The sequence below is a fragment of the Rhagoletis pomonella genome, unplaced genomic scaffold (genome assembly GCF_013731165.1).
Source record: "Rhagoletis pomonella isolate Grant_MI unplaced genomic scaffold, Rhpom_1.0 Rhpom_scaffold_00002, whole genome shotgun sequence".
Classification (NCBI taxonomy): Eukaryota; Metazoa; Arthropoda; class Insecta; order Diptera; family Tephritidae; genus Rhagoletis; species Rhagoletis pomonella.
In genome coordinates this window covers 44,736,875-44,755,404 of record NW_023458556.1, presented here as the reverse complement: position 1 = coordinate 44,755,404, position 18,530 = coordinate 44,736,875, and the positions used below count along the sequence as shown (strand labels likewise).

The 18,530-nt window shown below is 33.6% G+C and overlaps 2 protein-coding genes and 1 non-coding gene across 3 annotated transcripts; all 3 read left to right on the top strand.

Moving 5' to 3' along the window:
• Positions 1–371: 371 nt before the first annotated feature.
• Positions 372–14,560, top strand: LOC118733681 (ADP,ATP carrier protein). The gene is made up of 4 exons (XM_036463191.1): positions 372–520; positions 11,829–12,138; positions 13,231–13,358; positions 13,808–14,560. The coding sequence occupies exons 2-4, from the start codon at positions 11,833–11,835 to the stop codon at positions 14,280–14,282; spliced, it is 909 nt and encodes a 302-aa protein (XP_036319084.1). The 5' UTR covers positions 372–520; positions 11,829–11,832; the 3' UTR covers positions 14,283–14,560.
• On the top strand, positions 9,280–9,425 carry LOC118734859. The gene has a single exon (XR_004992472.1). It is a non-coding gene; the product is annotated as a small nucleolar RNA psi28S-3327 (small nucleolar RNA).
• A 1,900-nt stretch (positions 14,561–16,460) lies between the features above and the next one.
• Positions 16,461–18,464, top strand: LOC118733680 (ADP,ATP carrier protein-like). Its single transcript, XM_036463190.1, has 3 exons — positions 16,461–17,198; positions 17,277–17,404; positions 17,628–18,464. Exons 1-3 carry the CDS (start codon positions 16,884–16,886, stop codon positions 18,103–18,105), a joined length of 921 nt encoding a protein of 306 aa, XP_036319083.1. The 5' UTR covers positions 16,461–16,883; the 3' UTR covers positions 18,106–18,464.
• The last annotated feature ends 66 nt before the right edge of the window (positions 18,465–18,530 follow it).

The following is an 18,530-nucleotide window of genomic DNA, read 5'->3' as shown; positions in this document are numbered from 1 at the left end:
CATGTTGTTGTTGGTGTTGTTGAATTCTTTAAAAGTTGTTGTAATGTTGAATTAACTCTTCTTTAGGTAAAGAACAGTGTAAAATAGTGGTGTTTGTGATGTAATCAAATGCTCAACTGACGAACCTGCTTTCACAAACTTTTTTTCTCAAACCCTGTTATAAATACAACGTCGCGTTCTTGCGTGATCTTGTATTTTTGGATCATGGTTCTTGAGTTTATCTTGTGTCGTTCGTTCATGGGTAACTACAATGATATAGATGACTGCACCCGGTGTCACTAACATTTAGTAGCACAGAGTGGCTCAGGTTAATGAAAATGGAATTAATCGAATCAATTCCACCAGTTCCATTTATTGGCACAGCTACGAACATATTCCGAGGAGCATTCGTTTTCTTTCATTTCAAGTGTAGCCGCACGATCTCGAGCACGCGACTTGTCAACGCCGAGTGGGAAAATCTGATTTCTTCAAAAGAATTTTTTACTGTGTCTCTTTTGTAAGAAGTATACAAAACTAAAAGGTATTGTACATTTTATATATTTTTCTAAGCTATAAATACAAACCAACCAAGTATTAAATAAAAGGTTTATTATAAGTGCTAAAAGTGTTTTAAAATGCCCGTTTTCTGACCGGATGATGGAACGTTGAAAAGCATTTGCTGCTCACTAGTGTGCCATTGATTTTTCTTTTGCTTCGCGCTACTAATTTCATTTTGCCAACAAGTTATTATGTAACGAATTTTTCAATTTGTAAAAATTAACGATTTACAAGTCTGGACTAAATGCAACGATAATTTTTTACAATCGTTTGAATTTAAAATACCCCAAAAAACAATAGAATTTTTGATTTAGAAAGGTTTTTGATGAGTTGTACTGAATGCCTAATTAAAGCCAGCGTGGTAGGAGAGGCGGCAGAACTGCGTGTGTAGCAAATTCTCCTGCCACCCCTGCAACCACTTGCCCTTATGTCGCCCGTAGTTGATTGTGTGCGTCAGTCACAAGGTAATCTTTGGTGCTCGCAATTCCGTTTTCATAATTCCTAACCTAGAAATACTAAACAAAATAATCTTCAAGAATTTCAGATTGAGGGAGCCGATTGCTTTGGGCTGTGTCATGGGGACGGGATTGAGCGTGTATAAGTAAATAAATGCACGATCGAAGATTGTTTGTATTTGTAATCTCTAGCAAGTGGCAGCCAACTTAGCAACTAGCAAAGCAATTGGGCCAGCGATGTAGGACGGCAAGCTAAGAGATTTCCTCTTCTCCGGTGAATTTTTCATACATCACATTCTCTTAAAAAAGAACCAAATGAAAAGCGATTGCTCATTCACGTTAGCAATACCAACAACAACAAGTTATCGTCTGACGTATGTACATGGCCAAGCAAACAAAATTTACTTGACTCGGCTAAAATACTACTCGTACTCTTGCTTTTAAGCATCAGGAGCGCCTTTACTAGCGTCATCAGTTGCCAAATCGGCCGAATTTACAAATGCATACATACAGTGTGCGGTTAACTGAGGCTTAAGTATTTCCAGAGAAATTTTCAATCTGCTTATATACAAATCATTCACATAAATACTTGCAAACAAGTCTACTTGAGGAAAATGAACAAGGGCCCAACTGTAAAATAAATGTTCGGCAATTGTGCTGCAGCTCAATGCGGTCGTTGCTCAGGTAGGGTTCTGAAAGTAATTTAAGGACTGCTTTTACCTGGTTTTGTATTATACATACATATCTGTGGACATTTAGAAGTACTATTTAAGTCTGTCTTTTGCGAACAAACAAAATAGCATATGTACATATCGCACACCGTGTTCAAAAGAGCCACAACTCAAAATTTCGCATTTTTGAAATTATGCGCTAAAAATGTATACAGAGCTTTTATTTACCTTTCAGCAAAAGCTGGAGCAAATTTTTGTTATAATTTGTTAAAAAAACCTAAGGTAAAAAATAGGTACAAAAATACATATGTTACCGTTAAAGAGGCAAATTTTCTAATTCAAATGAAATATATGAATTTTTTTTCGCAATTCTCAATTTTTTAAGATATCTCTGGTTTCAATAACTGAATATGTATATTGCGTTGCCCAACTTTTCTGGTAAATTCCGGTAAATTCTTGCAACTTCTTGTGAGTTAGGAAACGCAACTAATAGTATGTATGTTTTTTGCAATGCAGCTGTGCATAACTCGCCTTTATTTCCGATCAATTCAGCTATTTCTTGCCCATCAAACGAAAAAATCTAAACGCCAACGCCTTTAATTTGTTTTGAATTTTTATGTACATATGTAGATATGGTAATATGTGTGCTTTAATTGGATATTCCAAATAATGCCACTTGTTGATGTTGAGTGCGGTTTGTAGATCGTTGTGAGTTTATCAAAGAAATTAAGAATTTGTGTTATAATTTTTTTACCGTTGAGTGATTCGTTTGCTCTTCTTCTTTTTACAGTTTTGGTTTTTTCAATTAATGTCGAATGATACCTGAAAGTGCATTCAGCCTTGATCTTTTACACACTGCCCTAAATTCAGACGTACATAGTACCTTTGGTTGTATATATGTATGTTTAAAAATTACCGCAATTCGACCATCGACGCTGTGCTCATTGCAACGGCGATTAGCACGCATCAGAGCAATTAACAAAGGCGTATATGTTATTTCTTCTATGTGTTTTTTAATACTAACGGCTTGGCATTGTGGCATGTTGCCAAATAAAATGCAAATTGTAAATATGTATCAAGTCTAGAAAAAATATTGCAAAAATGGGCTTCAGTGACATTAGGTTTGTTCGTCGAGCAAAAAATTTGTACGAATTTGTACGAATTATCACGATTTTTGCCCAAATCGCGTTCGTGCAGACCAAAAAATTATCCAACACTCAAAAATTGTGAGAGCAAAGTGACAGTTCTCTTGGAGAGAAGTTGCAAATTCTTGCTGGAAAAAATTTTGCCAGCAAGAATTTGCAAACACGAAAAACATGTGTTTGTGGCGCATGGTTGCATTTTTGTCTACAATAATTTGAATAAATTAGTTCGTTAAATTTAAAAATTTATAAACACGAGCGATTTTTTTACGAAAAAAGGAAGTAAATAATTGTTAATATAATTAATTTAGTTAATTCCAATGATTTGAACTTAATTCGGCTGAAAAAAATGGTATTCGCAATCGGAATGCAATTACAACCAGAGTCGATTTAAGAAACCCGACAGCTAGTACGATGAGGAAATTGAAATGTATGTTAAAGAAAGTCAGAACAACAAGAAATATACATGTATATCCTGTTTTTGGCCATCCGAAAGACTTTTAAAAATTCTATAAAAATTTTTTATGTTTGAAATGCAACCGTGGACGCCAGCTGGCAGCGAAACTTGCAAATTCCTGCAAATTTGCGTTCGTGCAGAAATTTGCAAGTTTCTCAACATGAGAGAGAATTTGAGAGAATTTTTTCTTACTCTCTGATATTTTGAGTGTTGGATAATTCTTGCTGGATTTTCGACGAACAAACCTATTGTCTAGTGGAAAATTTCGATGGCTCATGAGCAAAAGAAAAAATTTTCTCTTTTTTCAATTTCATTTTCTTTTAATGTTATCTTTATGAAAACGGGGCACAACAAACTATCAGCCTCATCATGAGTTTCATTTTCGCCGAACTGGTTCACTTTTCATTTTTGGTTTCCATGTATTTACTATGAGTGAAATAAAAATTTTCGGGTGAATTGTTTTTCGGGCGAAACTCAGGATAAGGCAGAATATTTCTTTCAGTGTTGCCACTATTAGTCTTTTCCGACCAAATTTGGTAGCTTCTTTTCATTTGGTAGGTTGGTAGGCCAAGTAAGATTTTGGTCGGATAGATGAATTAAGTTTTTAAATTCTTAATTATAAAAATATATATTTCAAATATCATTTTGCATATAAATATTTGCCAATTGTACCTTTTATACATTTGCCAATCCTGCCTTTAAAAATAAGAAGCGGAATTGGTGTAACATTTGTAGAAAGGAAAGCGCCATTAAATAAATGAATTGTATTCTTTCAGAATGCTTTTTTGTAGTTGAAATTTATTTGGTCGAATTTTGGAAGAAAATTAGTAGGGGAAAAAATTGTTAGTGGCAACGCTGATTGCTTTGCTAAAACCAGTTTTAAATGAGTATATTTTTGTGGTTTAAAATAAGTTCATTGGCTTTTGCGGGCATGAAAGTTTACTGAATTTGCGAGAGAATGCGAAACGCAAACTCTCAAATACATATGACTAACATTTATAACGAATCTCCATAAAGCTTGAAAACAATAAGTTTCTGATTGGTTTTACCTTGACAAGTAATTTTATAAATCACTTATCACAATTTTTTTTTATGGCTGCGTTTCTTTATACATTCCAAATAATCTAATTTCACAGCCAGAATAAACAAAATGCGTATGGAATGTAAGTTAATATATCATCAGGAACGTTCTAAAGAAAGTAAACAAAACAGTTTATATGTATATTTCTATAGGATTTACATAAGTTAAGATAATTATAGTTTTTACCTAAACTTATAGCTACATAAATTAAAACGCAACAAAAGTGGGTCTCAATCATTGATTCAATTGTCGAGTTTTGGCTGTATTTTAAGCACGAAACGAAAATTTAGTGTAATTCAAGGCACATTGAATATACAAAATTTGACAACGCCCCTGTCCCTATGGACAGTCCCTGTTAAAGTCGCGCACTTCCTGGGCCTTCCCTTAGCTGAACCAGACGACAACGCAGATGGATGAGCCGACTCGAGCGGGGATTAGCAGCCACTACAACAACAACAATAGCTGCAATATGCATATGCCTTGGTGTAAACCTAAATTATTTGGCAGAGCCTTTGGCGCATCTTATTGAAAAGGAAGTTCTTATGCTAACGCTAAAAATATTGTCCAAAAACTCTACACATCATCGACTAATCCTCACAAAAATTTAAAACATAAAAATACCTTGTCCTGTAGCAGAGGGAATGCAAATATTTTTGTATACCCATTAACTTTTCCACAAAAATATGTGTGTATTTACATAATGTTTCACTTTGTCTGCTTAAATGCATCATACAGTATCGGTCATATCAAATTTCAATAATTTTTCTCAGAAGTATTAGAAGAGTACACAGTTTTATATCTCATTAAATTTTAGGCTGGTAATGTGCAAGTTTCAAGTGGCTAAAAATTACCGTTGATTTTTTTAGAATTTTTTTCGCCGAAGGTGGTGCGGGTTTCTTTCATACAAAAATAAATTGTGTTTATTCGTTATGTGGAAGCAAATGTGACAAAAATATGCTAAAAAGTCAACGGTAATTTTTAGCTATTTGAACTTGCACATTATTACACTACAATTGAATAAGCTAGCACTTCTGAGAAAAAAGTTTGGGATTTGGGTGAAAATTTGTATTTTACAAAGTTTTAAACTTGGGATTGTATGGGTTTTGCTAGAGAATGAACTGTATTTTCATTGAAAATTCTTCAAAAATAAATACTTAAAACAATATCACTTTGAAAAGGGGGTTCATATTGATATGATCGATACTGTATGCTGTCTGTACATATATTTACATATGTACATACACAAATAAGAGAAAAAATAGGATACACTGCACTTAAAAATATCTTTTCAGTGATGTGCAGTAGGTACTTTGAAATCGGGTTCCTAGTGAATAAAAATTTTGAACAAAACTCGATTTTCGCTGTTTTTAGGACTCGACAGGGACGAACATTTTTATTATGTCAAAATCCCCAGCAAGTATGAGGGGGATTTTGTATAATGTACATATATATGTATGTACGAATGCTAATAATTATGTAATGCCTTGATTCATACTGACATTTTTACTTTATTTCCAGAAGAAAATACTTTTTATGTTTACCACAGTACCTTTTATGTACAAATGTTTTACTTCCAAAGCTCCTGTCGAAAATCCACTACTAACAAATTTTTAAATTGACCATGAAACTTTTTATCTTGAGCTTTTTTCTTTAAGAATTTACGCAGTAGCCATGTTTTTATCTTATCAGGTTTATAAAGGCGCAAAGAAAATAAAATTATGTAAAAAATACGTATGTATGGTCATAGTACATACATATATGTACATACATACATACATTCGTTTGACATATGCTTGTCGCCAATCATTAGCATTATTTCACACCATTTTCTTGCTTTTTATGTTTTGTTATTATTGATTGAATATGAACTTTTGATAATGAAATAGTATTTTAGCACCTATTATTTCGCGCAGTATGGTAAACATACGTACATACAAAGGTATGTACAAATGTACACAAATTTCTTTAGGCATTGAGCGTATGTATGTATATATGTACATATGTATTTATTAAAAAGAATCGCAAGTTTTACGTCAAATTCAAAAGTTTCATATGCCAGACGATCACATGCGTTTAGGCTGGCTATGTACATACATACATCCGTCCATATGCTCATACTATGTGTGCATGTATGTTCTGTTGCTACTTAGTAGCGATATGGCGCCCATTTTTACTTCATCTCTTTACTAAGTTAATCTCTGGCATTAATGACTTTTAGGTTTTATTTGCTCAATCACCTTAAATTACTTTGTGAGCGCAATCAATTTTTAATTGATATTACGTAAACAGCCAAAAACCGATAATACCCCACTAGTATACTTTTTGTTGTTATCGTTATTATCTCAAAAAACTGCTCAATATTGGCGCTACACCTACAAGCGGCTAATTTATTTTTTTAGCACTAACCCGAATACATACTTGAGTGTATAAAAAAAAAAAGAATAAAAAAAAATCAATTACATACATATATATTTGTTTGAGGCCACAAGCAAATCACAAAATAATTGAAATAGATTTAATTTTAGTTTTAGTTCAATGCCACTATTGTTTAAATGCTGCAAAAGGTATTATGTAATGATTCTATTGCACTGCTATTGTATTTGACATTGGGTGTAAAAAATGAGTAAGAATTAAATCGTGGCCATCAAAGCTGTGAGAAAGCAATGGGAGCGCAAATGAGAACAAATTTCTAATTTCTATATCACCTTTTTTACTTATATATGATCATGACCACTACAAAGTGGCTTTGCGGGATTGTCAAACTGACAGGCAACCAGAGAAAAAAAGATTAGCAAAGCTTTTTCGACTTATTTGTATACACTATAACTACATACATACGTATGTATTTATGTAGAATAAGCTTTCTTTGCTGGCTTCTATACTCATGTGTGCTCACCGCTCACACAAAGCAATTAGATGTGGGCGTTAAGCACACGGTGTACAGCAGGCGGGAAAAGGTGGGGGTTTAAAGGTTACCTAGCGTGTGGCTCAAAATGTTATAAAACCAACGATGTCAATGTGTTCTCGACGTTGGCCTTCAGAGAAGCCGTAACGTTCGCAAAAGTGTAAGAAAGCTCATGTGTACTCACTTCCGCCATCTCTCCCCCGTAGAAAGTGGTGAATGGCGAACATGTGGAGATTGGGTGAAAGAAAGCGCATGCGTTCCTTTGAATGACGGACCACTGTTCGCGCTTGCCACTCACAAGCACACTTCCGTGCATGGAAGCTTACATTCTCAGCTAGTATGTAGAGCTTCGCAGCTTTTTGAGTGTCGTTACACTCAACGTCGCCATGTAGAATTTCCAAATTCCCATAAGCAATTCAACGGCCGTACGGTGCAGTCATAGCGTTCGAAAGAGGAAGAGGGCATTAGCAACTAACATAATTTTGTTACTGTGATAAAATAAACCAAAAAATAAATAGTACGTAATCCCAATTTAATTGTAATTAAATATAATTTAAACAAATCTAGTTTTGTGGTGGCAAGCATTTGATCTAAATGATTATGAATTGAAAGCGTTAAATTGTGTATCCAGGCAGCGAAAAGCGAGCCTCAGCTGGCAAATCGTGCAATTATCTAATGCAGAAGCATTGAAAAAGCTTTCAACTCGAATGGGTTCAGAGTTACAATTTAAAAGTGTAGCTGTGAAAAAAATGCTTGAAGCGGGACTTTGCAAATTTGTGGTTTTATATGTGAGTTTGCATAAACGCGAAATTTCAAGCGACTGATATCAAAGATATTTTATGTGACTTGAGGCAAAGAATACTGGTTATGCAACCACAGCAGCAGCATTGGCGGCGGCGGCGGCGGCAGCGGTGGTAGTGTTTGTAATCGTTTCGCGAAAATGGTCCGTCGGTAGCTCGCTTGCTTGTGATGGGTCGATCGTTCCATCGTTTGTTCGGCGGTCGATTCCATGGTGCCAACGTCACAGTCGACGAGCATCGTTTATGATAAAAATGCGGCGGTTTTATATAATTTAACAGTTATCACATGAACATACAGGTGTACATACATACATACATTTCGTCACCTGAAATGTAAAAACTCGTAACAAACAAAATTTTTTGTTTCCATAAAACGAGTGGGGACTCGTGTAATTCGATGAAATGCATCATAATCAATCAATAAGAAAATGTTGATTTTTTTTTTAGTTACGACCATTTGGATTTCATGTGACGATATGTACATATGTATGTACATATGAACATCATCGTTCGTACATATATGCAGTTAGTTCGAATGCCATGAAACGAAGCTTAGCGCAAAACTGACCTTTGTACCAAACAAATATGTTCATACTATAGCTATGTTTGTATCTGTGCATGAACATCTATATATCTAGTCCTAGTCGGTTACAAACTAGTTTTTTTTAGCCACGTGTAACTTTAAGCCATCAATCAATTGTGACGTAACCATGCAACTACATATGTACAAATACGATATAATACCTACATTCATATGTAAATACGTATGCGGCAACTTCTTGTGCTGCTCTCAAGAACCAGGCCATAGTACTTATACAAAGTAGCACATCTACTATATAGTATATACATACATACATATATATACATATTTACATATATTTGTATGTAAACGTGTGCTTGTGTTGGATATTATTTTGCACTTGGAACTCGACATTAGATAACAGACTGAGACGCAGTGCGTATGAGTAACTTGTTCATGACCCTACAGGGCGTATGATTAACACACACAGTGTACATAGCAGACAGAAACAGCTGCGAATAGATCAAAAATATATTGAGTCCACACACTTTCTTTAGAGCTTTAAATAGCTGGCTGCTATGTACATATGTATGTAATTGATTGATTGATTTTAGTAGTCGTTTTGAGTACAACTTTTGAATAGTCCAAAAAAAAATATTTGTAAAAAGTATTAAGTATCTTTGCATATTATGTATATAGCATTTTGTATTTAGTCTGGCTTATCGAAGACCATGTTCTTATGTCTCCATACATTTATGTGGTTCAAAAGGAAGCCAATAGCAATTTTTGTCACGACGGTCACTGAATGTCTTGATCTTTTTGTGATACTTCAGTAACACTTACGTGCAATTACAATAGAAACAGTAAAAAATATTTAATGAAATTATATGTAAAAGTAGTATTTGAGTAAATCGATATTTGGTGAGGGTTTGAAAATGAAAATAGAAAAGAGAAACAAATCAAATTCGCTTTGTCAAATATTTTTAACCTAGTGTAAATAAAAGTAAGATTGAATTAAAAAAAAAAACAATAAAATAATTTATTAATAATAATTGGGGAAAATAGGTTCATCGTTTTTAGCTCTAAAAAATTTTGATTATTGATTAATTAAAAAGTAATAATTCGAAATCTCATTTAACTTAAAAAAAATAAACAAAAAAAAATTATTGAACTTAGCATTGATTCTAGAAAGACTATGGGCTTGTATTATGTTAATTTTCAAAGTATAAAAAAAAAGATTTTATTTGAAAGTTAATATAAAAAATGCCTATTTCAACAAACTGGTATGCAACTGGTTTGATTATTTTAATTATTTGTAATATTTTGAATTTAATAATGTATTTACATCAACAATGAAAAAATAAGAATTGCAAAAAAAAATTAACAACCGTAATTTATTTGAAAAATTATAAATTTGTCTTTTAAAGGTTTTAACACATTGTTTTGTTTTTAATTATAAATAATTGGCAATAAATAAAATAATGCATACATTATATTGCATTTGTTTTTTTTTTTAATTTCAAGGCCACAGCGGTCGTTCACAGCATTCGTTTGCATAAGACATTTTGTTGGAATAGTCTCTAGCGACCAAACAAATAATGTATTGTAGTTTTTTTTTTTGTTTTTGATTACATAAAGAAGAAACGGATACATTTTCGCATAAACATAGTATACATATGTACATGCATACATACAAATATTTTCGAAAGAAAAAAAACGCACGGCATACATCTGTACATACACTGCGCATTTTTGCTCTTTCATCAATTAACACACTTGAACGAGTTCTAAATTTAAATCTAAAATTTTTTGCTGATCTTGATATTGGCTGCGTGTTCTGGCCGTCAGGCTGCAATTGTGCGGTTTTTGGCAGTGAATTAACAATTGTAAAAAAAGCGTTTAACTAAAAGTTTTTTTTTTGGCGTAGCAAAAAATTTCGTTTTAACGCTTTCTACGTGCAAGGCACTGAATTGTTGTTTATATTACAATTTGATTACTTTTTTGTTAATTTGTATAAGTTTTATTTTTTTAATTCAATTCAAAACAAGTAATTTTTAAGCAGAAAACAAAACCGAAAACCAAATTAGAATGGGACCACCTTTCCTTAAAAAAAAAAAATTATAGAAATCGGTTGACGTGGTCCAAAGTTATGCGGTAACATACATTATTCCAACGGATTGATAGATAACCTTCCTTCTTTGTGTGAAGTCGGTTAAAAATAAATTAAATAATCAACAATAAAGAAAAATGGGTGGAAACTTGTATATAAATTTGTATACGTTCAAAAAATTACAACTATTTTTGACATCGTTGGGATACAAACGCATAAACACAGTAGGGGCGTTCTCGAAGTCGTGCAAAGCTGTCCCATAGGAAACCCGGTTTTTACCATGCAATCCGTGCACCGTGCAAGGGCTTTGCAAGACTTCGAGAATAGCTCTGGTATTAAATTCACTTCCTATACGTTGCATATTTATCTGCATCGGCGCATAAGTAATGAGTCGTAAACAATTAAGGTGTCAAACAAAACAAATGTTGAAATCTTAACCAAAGTTAATGTTGGAAGAATATGAAGCTTTACATACAAAATGATGGAAAGTGATTTGCCTAGAACATAAATTAATACATATTATTATTTATAATGAGGAAAAAGTAATTTGAGACTATTTGAGATTTTCAAACGCACAAAAAAAAAGTAAAATGCATACGACTTTGGCTTGGTAACGGGATTGGCTTATAAATTTCCACATTTGTATGTTTGCACATATGTATGTACATAAGTAAAAAACCACACCACGTGCTAGAAAATTAAACCAGAAGTTTCAGCTCCGAGCTACACTGTCGATCATGCACTGACTCAGACGTAGCAACGAGACTTATCTTCAAAAAACCAGTTTGGTTGAGCTACATTTTTAGTTGCGATCTAAATTGAATTGTCATGTATTTGCAATACTTTTTTTTAAATTTCATAACATTTATTGTTATCGCGAAATAGTACCGACTTCCCATTGCAGTGCACAAGTGCAAATATTAAGCGCATGTCTCGTTCGGCTACGTCTGTCGTTCGCTGCTCGTTTTAGGTGATGTCACGCATGTCGCGCGCTAAGCTGATATGAAAACAATCTTTTAGCACCATACTATTGACATGTGATTACGCTTGCCAAACGTAGATTTGAAAAAAGTGATAAAAGTGATATTCCTAAAAATTCTACACTTTATACGAAATTTATAAAACCATTTTTTTCTTAACTTTTTTTCAGCAAAATGGCAAAGGAAGGTAAAACTGCTGATCCCTTTGGATTCCTCAAGGATTTCGCTGCCGGTGGTATTTCCGCTGCCGTCTCAAAGACTACCGTCGCACCCATTGAGCGTGTGAAATTGCTCTTGCAGGTTCAACACATCTCAAAGCAAATCAGCCCTGATAAGCAATACAAGGGTATGATTGATTGTTTTGTCCGCATTCCAAAAGAGCAAGGTTTTCTGTCATACTGGCGTGGTAACTTGGCCAACGTTATCAGATACTTCCCAACCCAGGCTTTGAACTTCGCCTTCAAGGATGTATACAAACAGGTGGGTTGGTTTGTTATGAACTATTCTAAATTTTTGTGCATATTATATGGACTATACATATGTATGTATATTAGACTGCATCACAAAAAAAAGTTGCCGTTTTTCCGCTGGGGTTACAAAATTTATTATATTTTAAGACATCCACCAAAATATTTCGGAAAAATATTAAGATTTAAGCGAGCTGGACCGATTTGAAAATACCTCCAAAAATGGAGTTTTTTATGAATAAAAATAGTTTCTTAAAGAACTTTTTGAAAAAAGTCCCCTCAGATGACAAAACAGATTAAGCTTAAAAAATCTGCATAAAAATATTTAAAAATATTTTCAACGGAATCGTAAGAATGAGATTTTTGATGCGGTTTTTTTAGCTTTTTTCAAAGATTGATTTACGAAAAACTTGAATAACTGGGCCAAAACTATTCTGATTTAGACTTATGGGATCTCAGTAGAGAGGTATTTTCACACTGTTTTTATTTCTGTCCAAAAAAAGGTCATTTGTATCCCAATTTTTTTTTTTCAAACACCAAAACATCTTTATTCAACTTTGAATGAAGTTCGTTCATCCTACTTTTCTCTTTCATCCTTTGAATGAGTTTATTAGCAAAGAAATAAAAAGGGTGAGAAAATACCTTTCCAATGACACCTCTTAAGTCTAAAACGGAAGAGTTTAGGTTCAGTTATTCAAGTTTTTCTTATACCAATCTTTGAAAAAAGTTAAAAAAACAGCATCAAAAATCTCATCATTACGATTCCGATAAATTTTTTAAAAATTTTTTTAAAATATTTTTATGCAAATTTTTTAAGCTTGAACCGTTTGTCATTTGAGAGGATTTTTTTAAAAAAAATCTTTAAGAAACTATTTTTATTCATAAAAAACTCCATTTTTGGAGGAATTTTAAAATCGGTCCAGCTCACTTAAATCTTAATATTTTTTCAAAATATTTTGGTGGACGTCTTAAAATATAATAGATTTTATAATTCCAATGGAAAAACAGTACCGATTTTTTTTTGTATGGGGAGTGATGCAGTCTAATGTATATAGTATACTATGTGTATATACATTTTTTATTAATTTTCATGCAATTTTTCCAGGTTTTCTTGGGTGGTGTTGACAAGCACACTCAGTTCTGGCGTTATTTCGCGGGTAACTTGGCCTCTGGTGGTGCCGCTGGTGCCACTTCTTTGTGCTTCGTCTACCCATTGGACTTTGCCCGTACCCGGTAGGTTTGAATTTGATAAATTCTGTTATTTGAAAAAAAAAAAATGGAAATACCGGAAAATTTTCCCACATAAATTTTTGAGTAAAAGTCTCCAAATTCCTCGATTTTTATGCAAATAATTTGCATTAGCCGGACAGAAAAAAATAAAAAGTGCGTAGTTAACTGACAAGGGTTTTCCTATTGATTTTCACATGCCCCTTGAGTTGAACTCTTGTTAAATCTCATTTATTTTTGTGGAATCAATTTAAGACTTGTTTAGAAAAATATTCTAAGTAGTATAATTTCAGGCGATATGAATCTACATAGTTAACTATGCGACTGTGAATTTGAATTCCTAGTTTAAGTATTTTTAGCGATTAAAATAACGCTCTGGTAATTTTCGGCACTTTTATTATTATTTTTAATTATAAATTTAATATTACAAATTCATCTATTCTTTCCCACTATAGTTTGGCTGCTGATGTCGGCAAGGTTGGTCAGCGTGAGTTCAGCGGTCTAGGCAACTGCTTGGCCAAGACCTTCAAGAGTGACGGTCTCGTTGGTTTGTACCGTGGCTTCGGTGTCTCTGTGCAAGGTATCATCATCTACCGTGCTGCCTACTTCGGCTTCTACGATACTGCCCGTGGTATGTTGCCCGATCCCAAGAACACACCCCTCTACATCAGCTGGGCTATTGCTCAAGTTGTTACAACTGTTGCTGGTATTGTGTCCTATCCATTCGATACTGTGCGTCGTCGCATGATGATGCAGTCTGGTCGCAAGGCAACCGAAATCATCTACAAGAACACACTGCACTGCTGGGCCACAATTGCCAAGCAAGAAGGTACTGGCGCCTTCTTCAAGGGTGCCTTCTCCAACGTGCTCAGAGGTACTGGTGGCGCTTTCGTGCTTGTACTGTACGATGAAATCAAGAAATTCTTGTAAAGTAATTAATACCTATTACCTAATTGAGCTAAAAGAATTATTTAATTTAAATATTAAAATAAAAACAAAACATAAGCAGTTACCATACATTATTGAAATAAGCGATATAAAGAATTGTAAAACACACAAGGTTGCAAATTGTAACAACACGATAATGATAGGGCGAAAAATAACCAAGAACAGTAATTCAACAACAGCAACAAGAATATGATGAACCATTAGTAAATGTTCACCTACAAACAAAACGGAAAAGTGAAAAATACAAAAATTAATAAAAATTGTAAAAAGATTTTTTAATGCAATATTATGCTAGCGGTGGGCAGGTAAATGTGCATACACTTGCATCATGCATATGTAAATATGTATGTATGCATATGAACAGTGTAATCGAAAGTTCATATTTCCCCTTCTGTTAATTTTTTTATTTTTTTTTTTGGCTTAATGTTATCGTCAAGAAACTGAAAAATTATTTATTACGTCTGAAAACATCTTTAAGCAGACAGCCTACGACATACATATCTACACATCTGTACCACGTAACGAAAAAAATCCTGCAATGCAAGAATCAAATTTTAGTATTTGGTATATTCATGATCATCCATGAATCTACCCTCCACGATAATTCTGAGGTCGCGCATCGAGTGTTTGGATTCCTTAAGAATCTGAGCCTGTAATTCTTCAATGGCTTGTAATCAATGTATTTTTACAGTTTCGAGCATTTTGATTGATCTTAGAAAATTATATTGACCTCAAAACAGAACTAATTTTTTTACGTGTAATTTATGGGGAAAATAAACGCTCAAGGCGCAACCTCTTAGAATTATCGTAGAGATGGGAGATTCATGGAGGATCATTTATATTGGTCTCTTATAATTTTCATAAAAATTTCAACCCTTTTTCTCAGAAGTACAAAAATTTTTTGGAGTATATATTTTAATAGTCCTTCAATTTTTTGTCGCATTTGCTTTCATATAACGAATATCCAAAAATTTTTCGTATGGAAGAACACCGTCGGGCTATGAAACTGCATACTCAAAAAACTTCTAAAGTGCATTTGCACAAATATTTTTCTTTATCCCAATACGAAAAACTATTTAAAATTTCAAGGAACCAATGGTGTAAAGTGGCAGGCGGAACATATCGTCGTTGAAAGTACAAGTGCAAGACCGCGTAACTGACATTTTTTGCAAAAATTGTATTTGCTCACACAAGCTCTACGCTCAAGCTCCATTCGTCCTGAAATATACTAGCCAGAAACGCGATAGCTTTATAAAAAAGAGAGCCATTTAGAAATGAGTGTTTTTACTCTCTAGAAAACAATTTATGTTAACTCACATACGCGGTTTTGCATTATCTTGATACGCGGTTTTGAATTTTATTGAAACGCGCCCAGAAGATAATTTAGGTGGGCCTTCTTAAGTGAAGCCATTCTAAGAGGCCTACACAAGAAGGGCTGAAAAAGTACTTCCTTGCATGCCTTCTAGAAGGGCTTATCCATTTACAATTTACGCGAATACATAAAGGCTGACTTCCAAAACGTCAATTACTTTGCATACGTACAAAGTATAAAGCAATCAGCGCATCAGAAACAAAGTTGATGCTTCGTTTGTTATTGGTTAGCATTCGTGTTTTAGAAATGGAAAATTCAGAAAAATTGTTCATTGCTATATTGAATATTTAAAATATACAATGTATATGGTTGCAATGTGTCGCAACTCTGCATATACAAACAGTTTGAATACCGCAGTATAACAGTTTCCAAACATTGTATTAATACGTTTTGGAAGTCAGCCAAATTTATATTATCTAACATTACAAATGAATTCCAATAAAAATTTTAAGTTACTGATGTAATTTTTATTTGATAAGCTCGAGGCCCAGAGAAAACATAAAACACAGGTTTTAAGTTCAACAAACAAACCTGTGTTTTATGTTTTCTCTGGGCCTCGAGGTTATAAAATAAAAATTACATCAGTTTACAATTTAAAGTCCGATAAACAAAAACAAACAAATTTTAAGTTACAATAAATATTTGATATAAACCTTAAGCAAATACTTCAAAGATGTATGATTTTTATAAATTAAGCAACTTTAAAGAACTCCTCCAAAAGGCCTTCTGAAGTACGTCCTATAAAAGCCCTTCTGGAAGGCCTTCTATGGGTAGCGAAGAGGAAGCCCTTCAATTTGTGCCACTCCATACAAAAACGAAAGGAGAAAGGAATGCAGAGTGGAAGGCCTTTTGATTCTCAGGAAGGCCTTTCGGAAGTGCTTTTAACTCCTGAAATTATCTACTGGGCGGTTTGTACTTTAAACGACGATATTTATATATTTTCTTGGACACATACATATAACTTCAGACTGCTTCAGTTTTACGTGGGGAACATCTGTTCCTACAATTCGGGATTAACACCGCTAACTTATTTTCTGTTATCGTTCATTCAATTGTTACCGAAACCTTTTTTGAATAACTCAAAAAATTATTCAAATTTTCTTTCGCCTTATCGCATTCAGTTCGTCTACTTTTTCGTTCTTCGGATTTAAATTTTTAAATTTCATATTTAAAATATATAATTAATTTATACTCGAATATCGAAAAAGAAAATGGGGGAAGGAGAAAAAAAATCAGACATGTCGGATTCGATGGCATTTCTTAAGGATTTCCTTGCTGGAGGAGTTTCTGCAGCGATTGCTAAAACCGCAATGGCACCAATTGAACGCGTAAAATTACTTCTGCAGGTGCAAGCCATATCAAAGCAAATTTCAACTGAAAAACAATATAAGGGAATGATAGATTGCTTTATACGAATCCCGCGAGAGCAAGGATTTCTTGCCTATTGGCGAGGTAATTTAGCTAATGTGATAAGATATTTCCCCACTCAGGCCTTGAATTTTGCCTTCAAGGATAAATATAAGCAGGTAAGCATAACAAGTTGTTTGAATAGTTTAAAAATATGTATACTTATATGTCTAATTTAAATTCGTACGCGTCAAAAGATATTCTTAAGTGGCGTTAATAAAAAAGAGCAGCCAGGACGTTATTTCATTGGTAATTTGCTCTCTGGAGGGGCGGCAGGTGCCACGTCACTTTGCTTTGTATACCCTTTGGATTTTGCGCGTACACGGTAAGTTTTTTTATTAATTTGTCAAACCTCGATAAAAATATCTAAATTAATATATTTCAAAGTTTCCTCGAATTAAATTTTGTTATAAACATGGTTATAAATACGGTTATATTTGAGAATTTATAATTGCTATATTTCTATGAAAAATTTTCATGTGCCTTTTGAGGAATTAATTTCCTTAAGGAAACTTTTAAACTGTTGAATTTTCCTTCAATTGTAATAGATTGGCTGCAGATGTTGGAAAAACTGGGCAACGTGAATTCAATGGACTTTTTGATTGTATAGTTAAAGTATTCAAGAGTGACGGCATACTTGGATTATATCGTGGTTTCATTGTGTCTGTTCAAGGAATTATTATGTATCGTGGCGCTTATTTTGGTTGCTATGACACAGCTCGTGGACTTTTACCGGATCCCAAAAATGCTCCAATATGGCTCAACTTTATGATAGCTGAAGCGGTAACAACTGCTGCCGGTATAGTTTCATATCCGTTTGATACAGTGCGACGACGTATGATGATGCAGTCCGGTTTGAAAGTCAATGAACGTATATATAAAAATACAGCACATTGCTGGCTAGTAATCGCCCGAACAGAGGGCCCTTTAGCATTCTTTAAAGGAGCATTTTCAAATGTGTTACGTGGAACAGGTGCTGCTATAGTATTGGTTTTATATGATGAAATTAAAAATCTTATTCAGTGATATAAAACTCAACTGAAATTAATCAATATACATACATAAGTATTTGTAGTTAACATTAAATAAGAAATTCCTAATTTTGGTAAACTTGAGTTCAGTTCTTATAAATACATATGTTCAGACAAGGAATGATTTGAACCATAATGAGCTTTGGTTTTGATTAAACACAATCCATGATTCAATAATTAATTCAATTATTATTGAATCATGAACACAATCCAGGTTATTTTTCAAACTCGTATTTAGAGTACAACAGTTGTACTACAACTCCACAACAAGCTTCTCAGGCGTTTGGCGCTTCAGCTACACAATTCAACCTAAAAAGCGCGGAACGCCTAATAAGCTATACCCTAATGGCGTTATTCATAAAAATTAAAATAGTGTTACGATTATCCTCGAAACCTTGAGGGATTTCCCAAATATGCTCG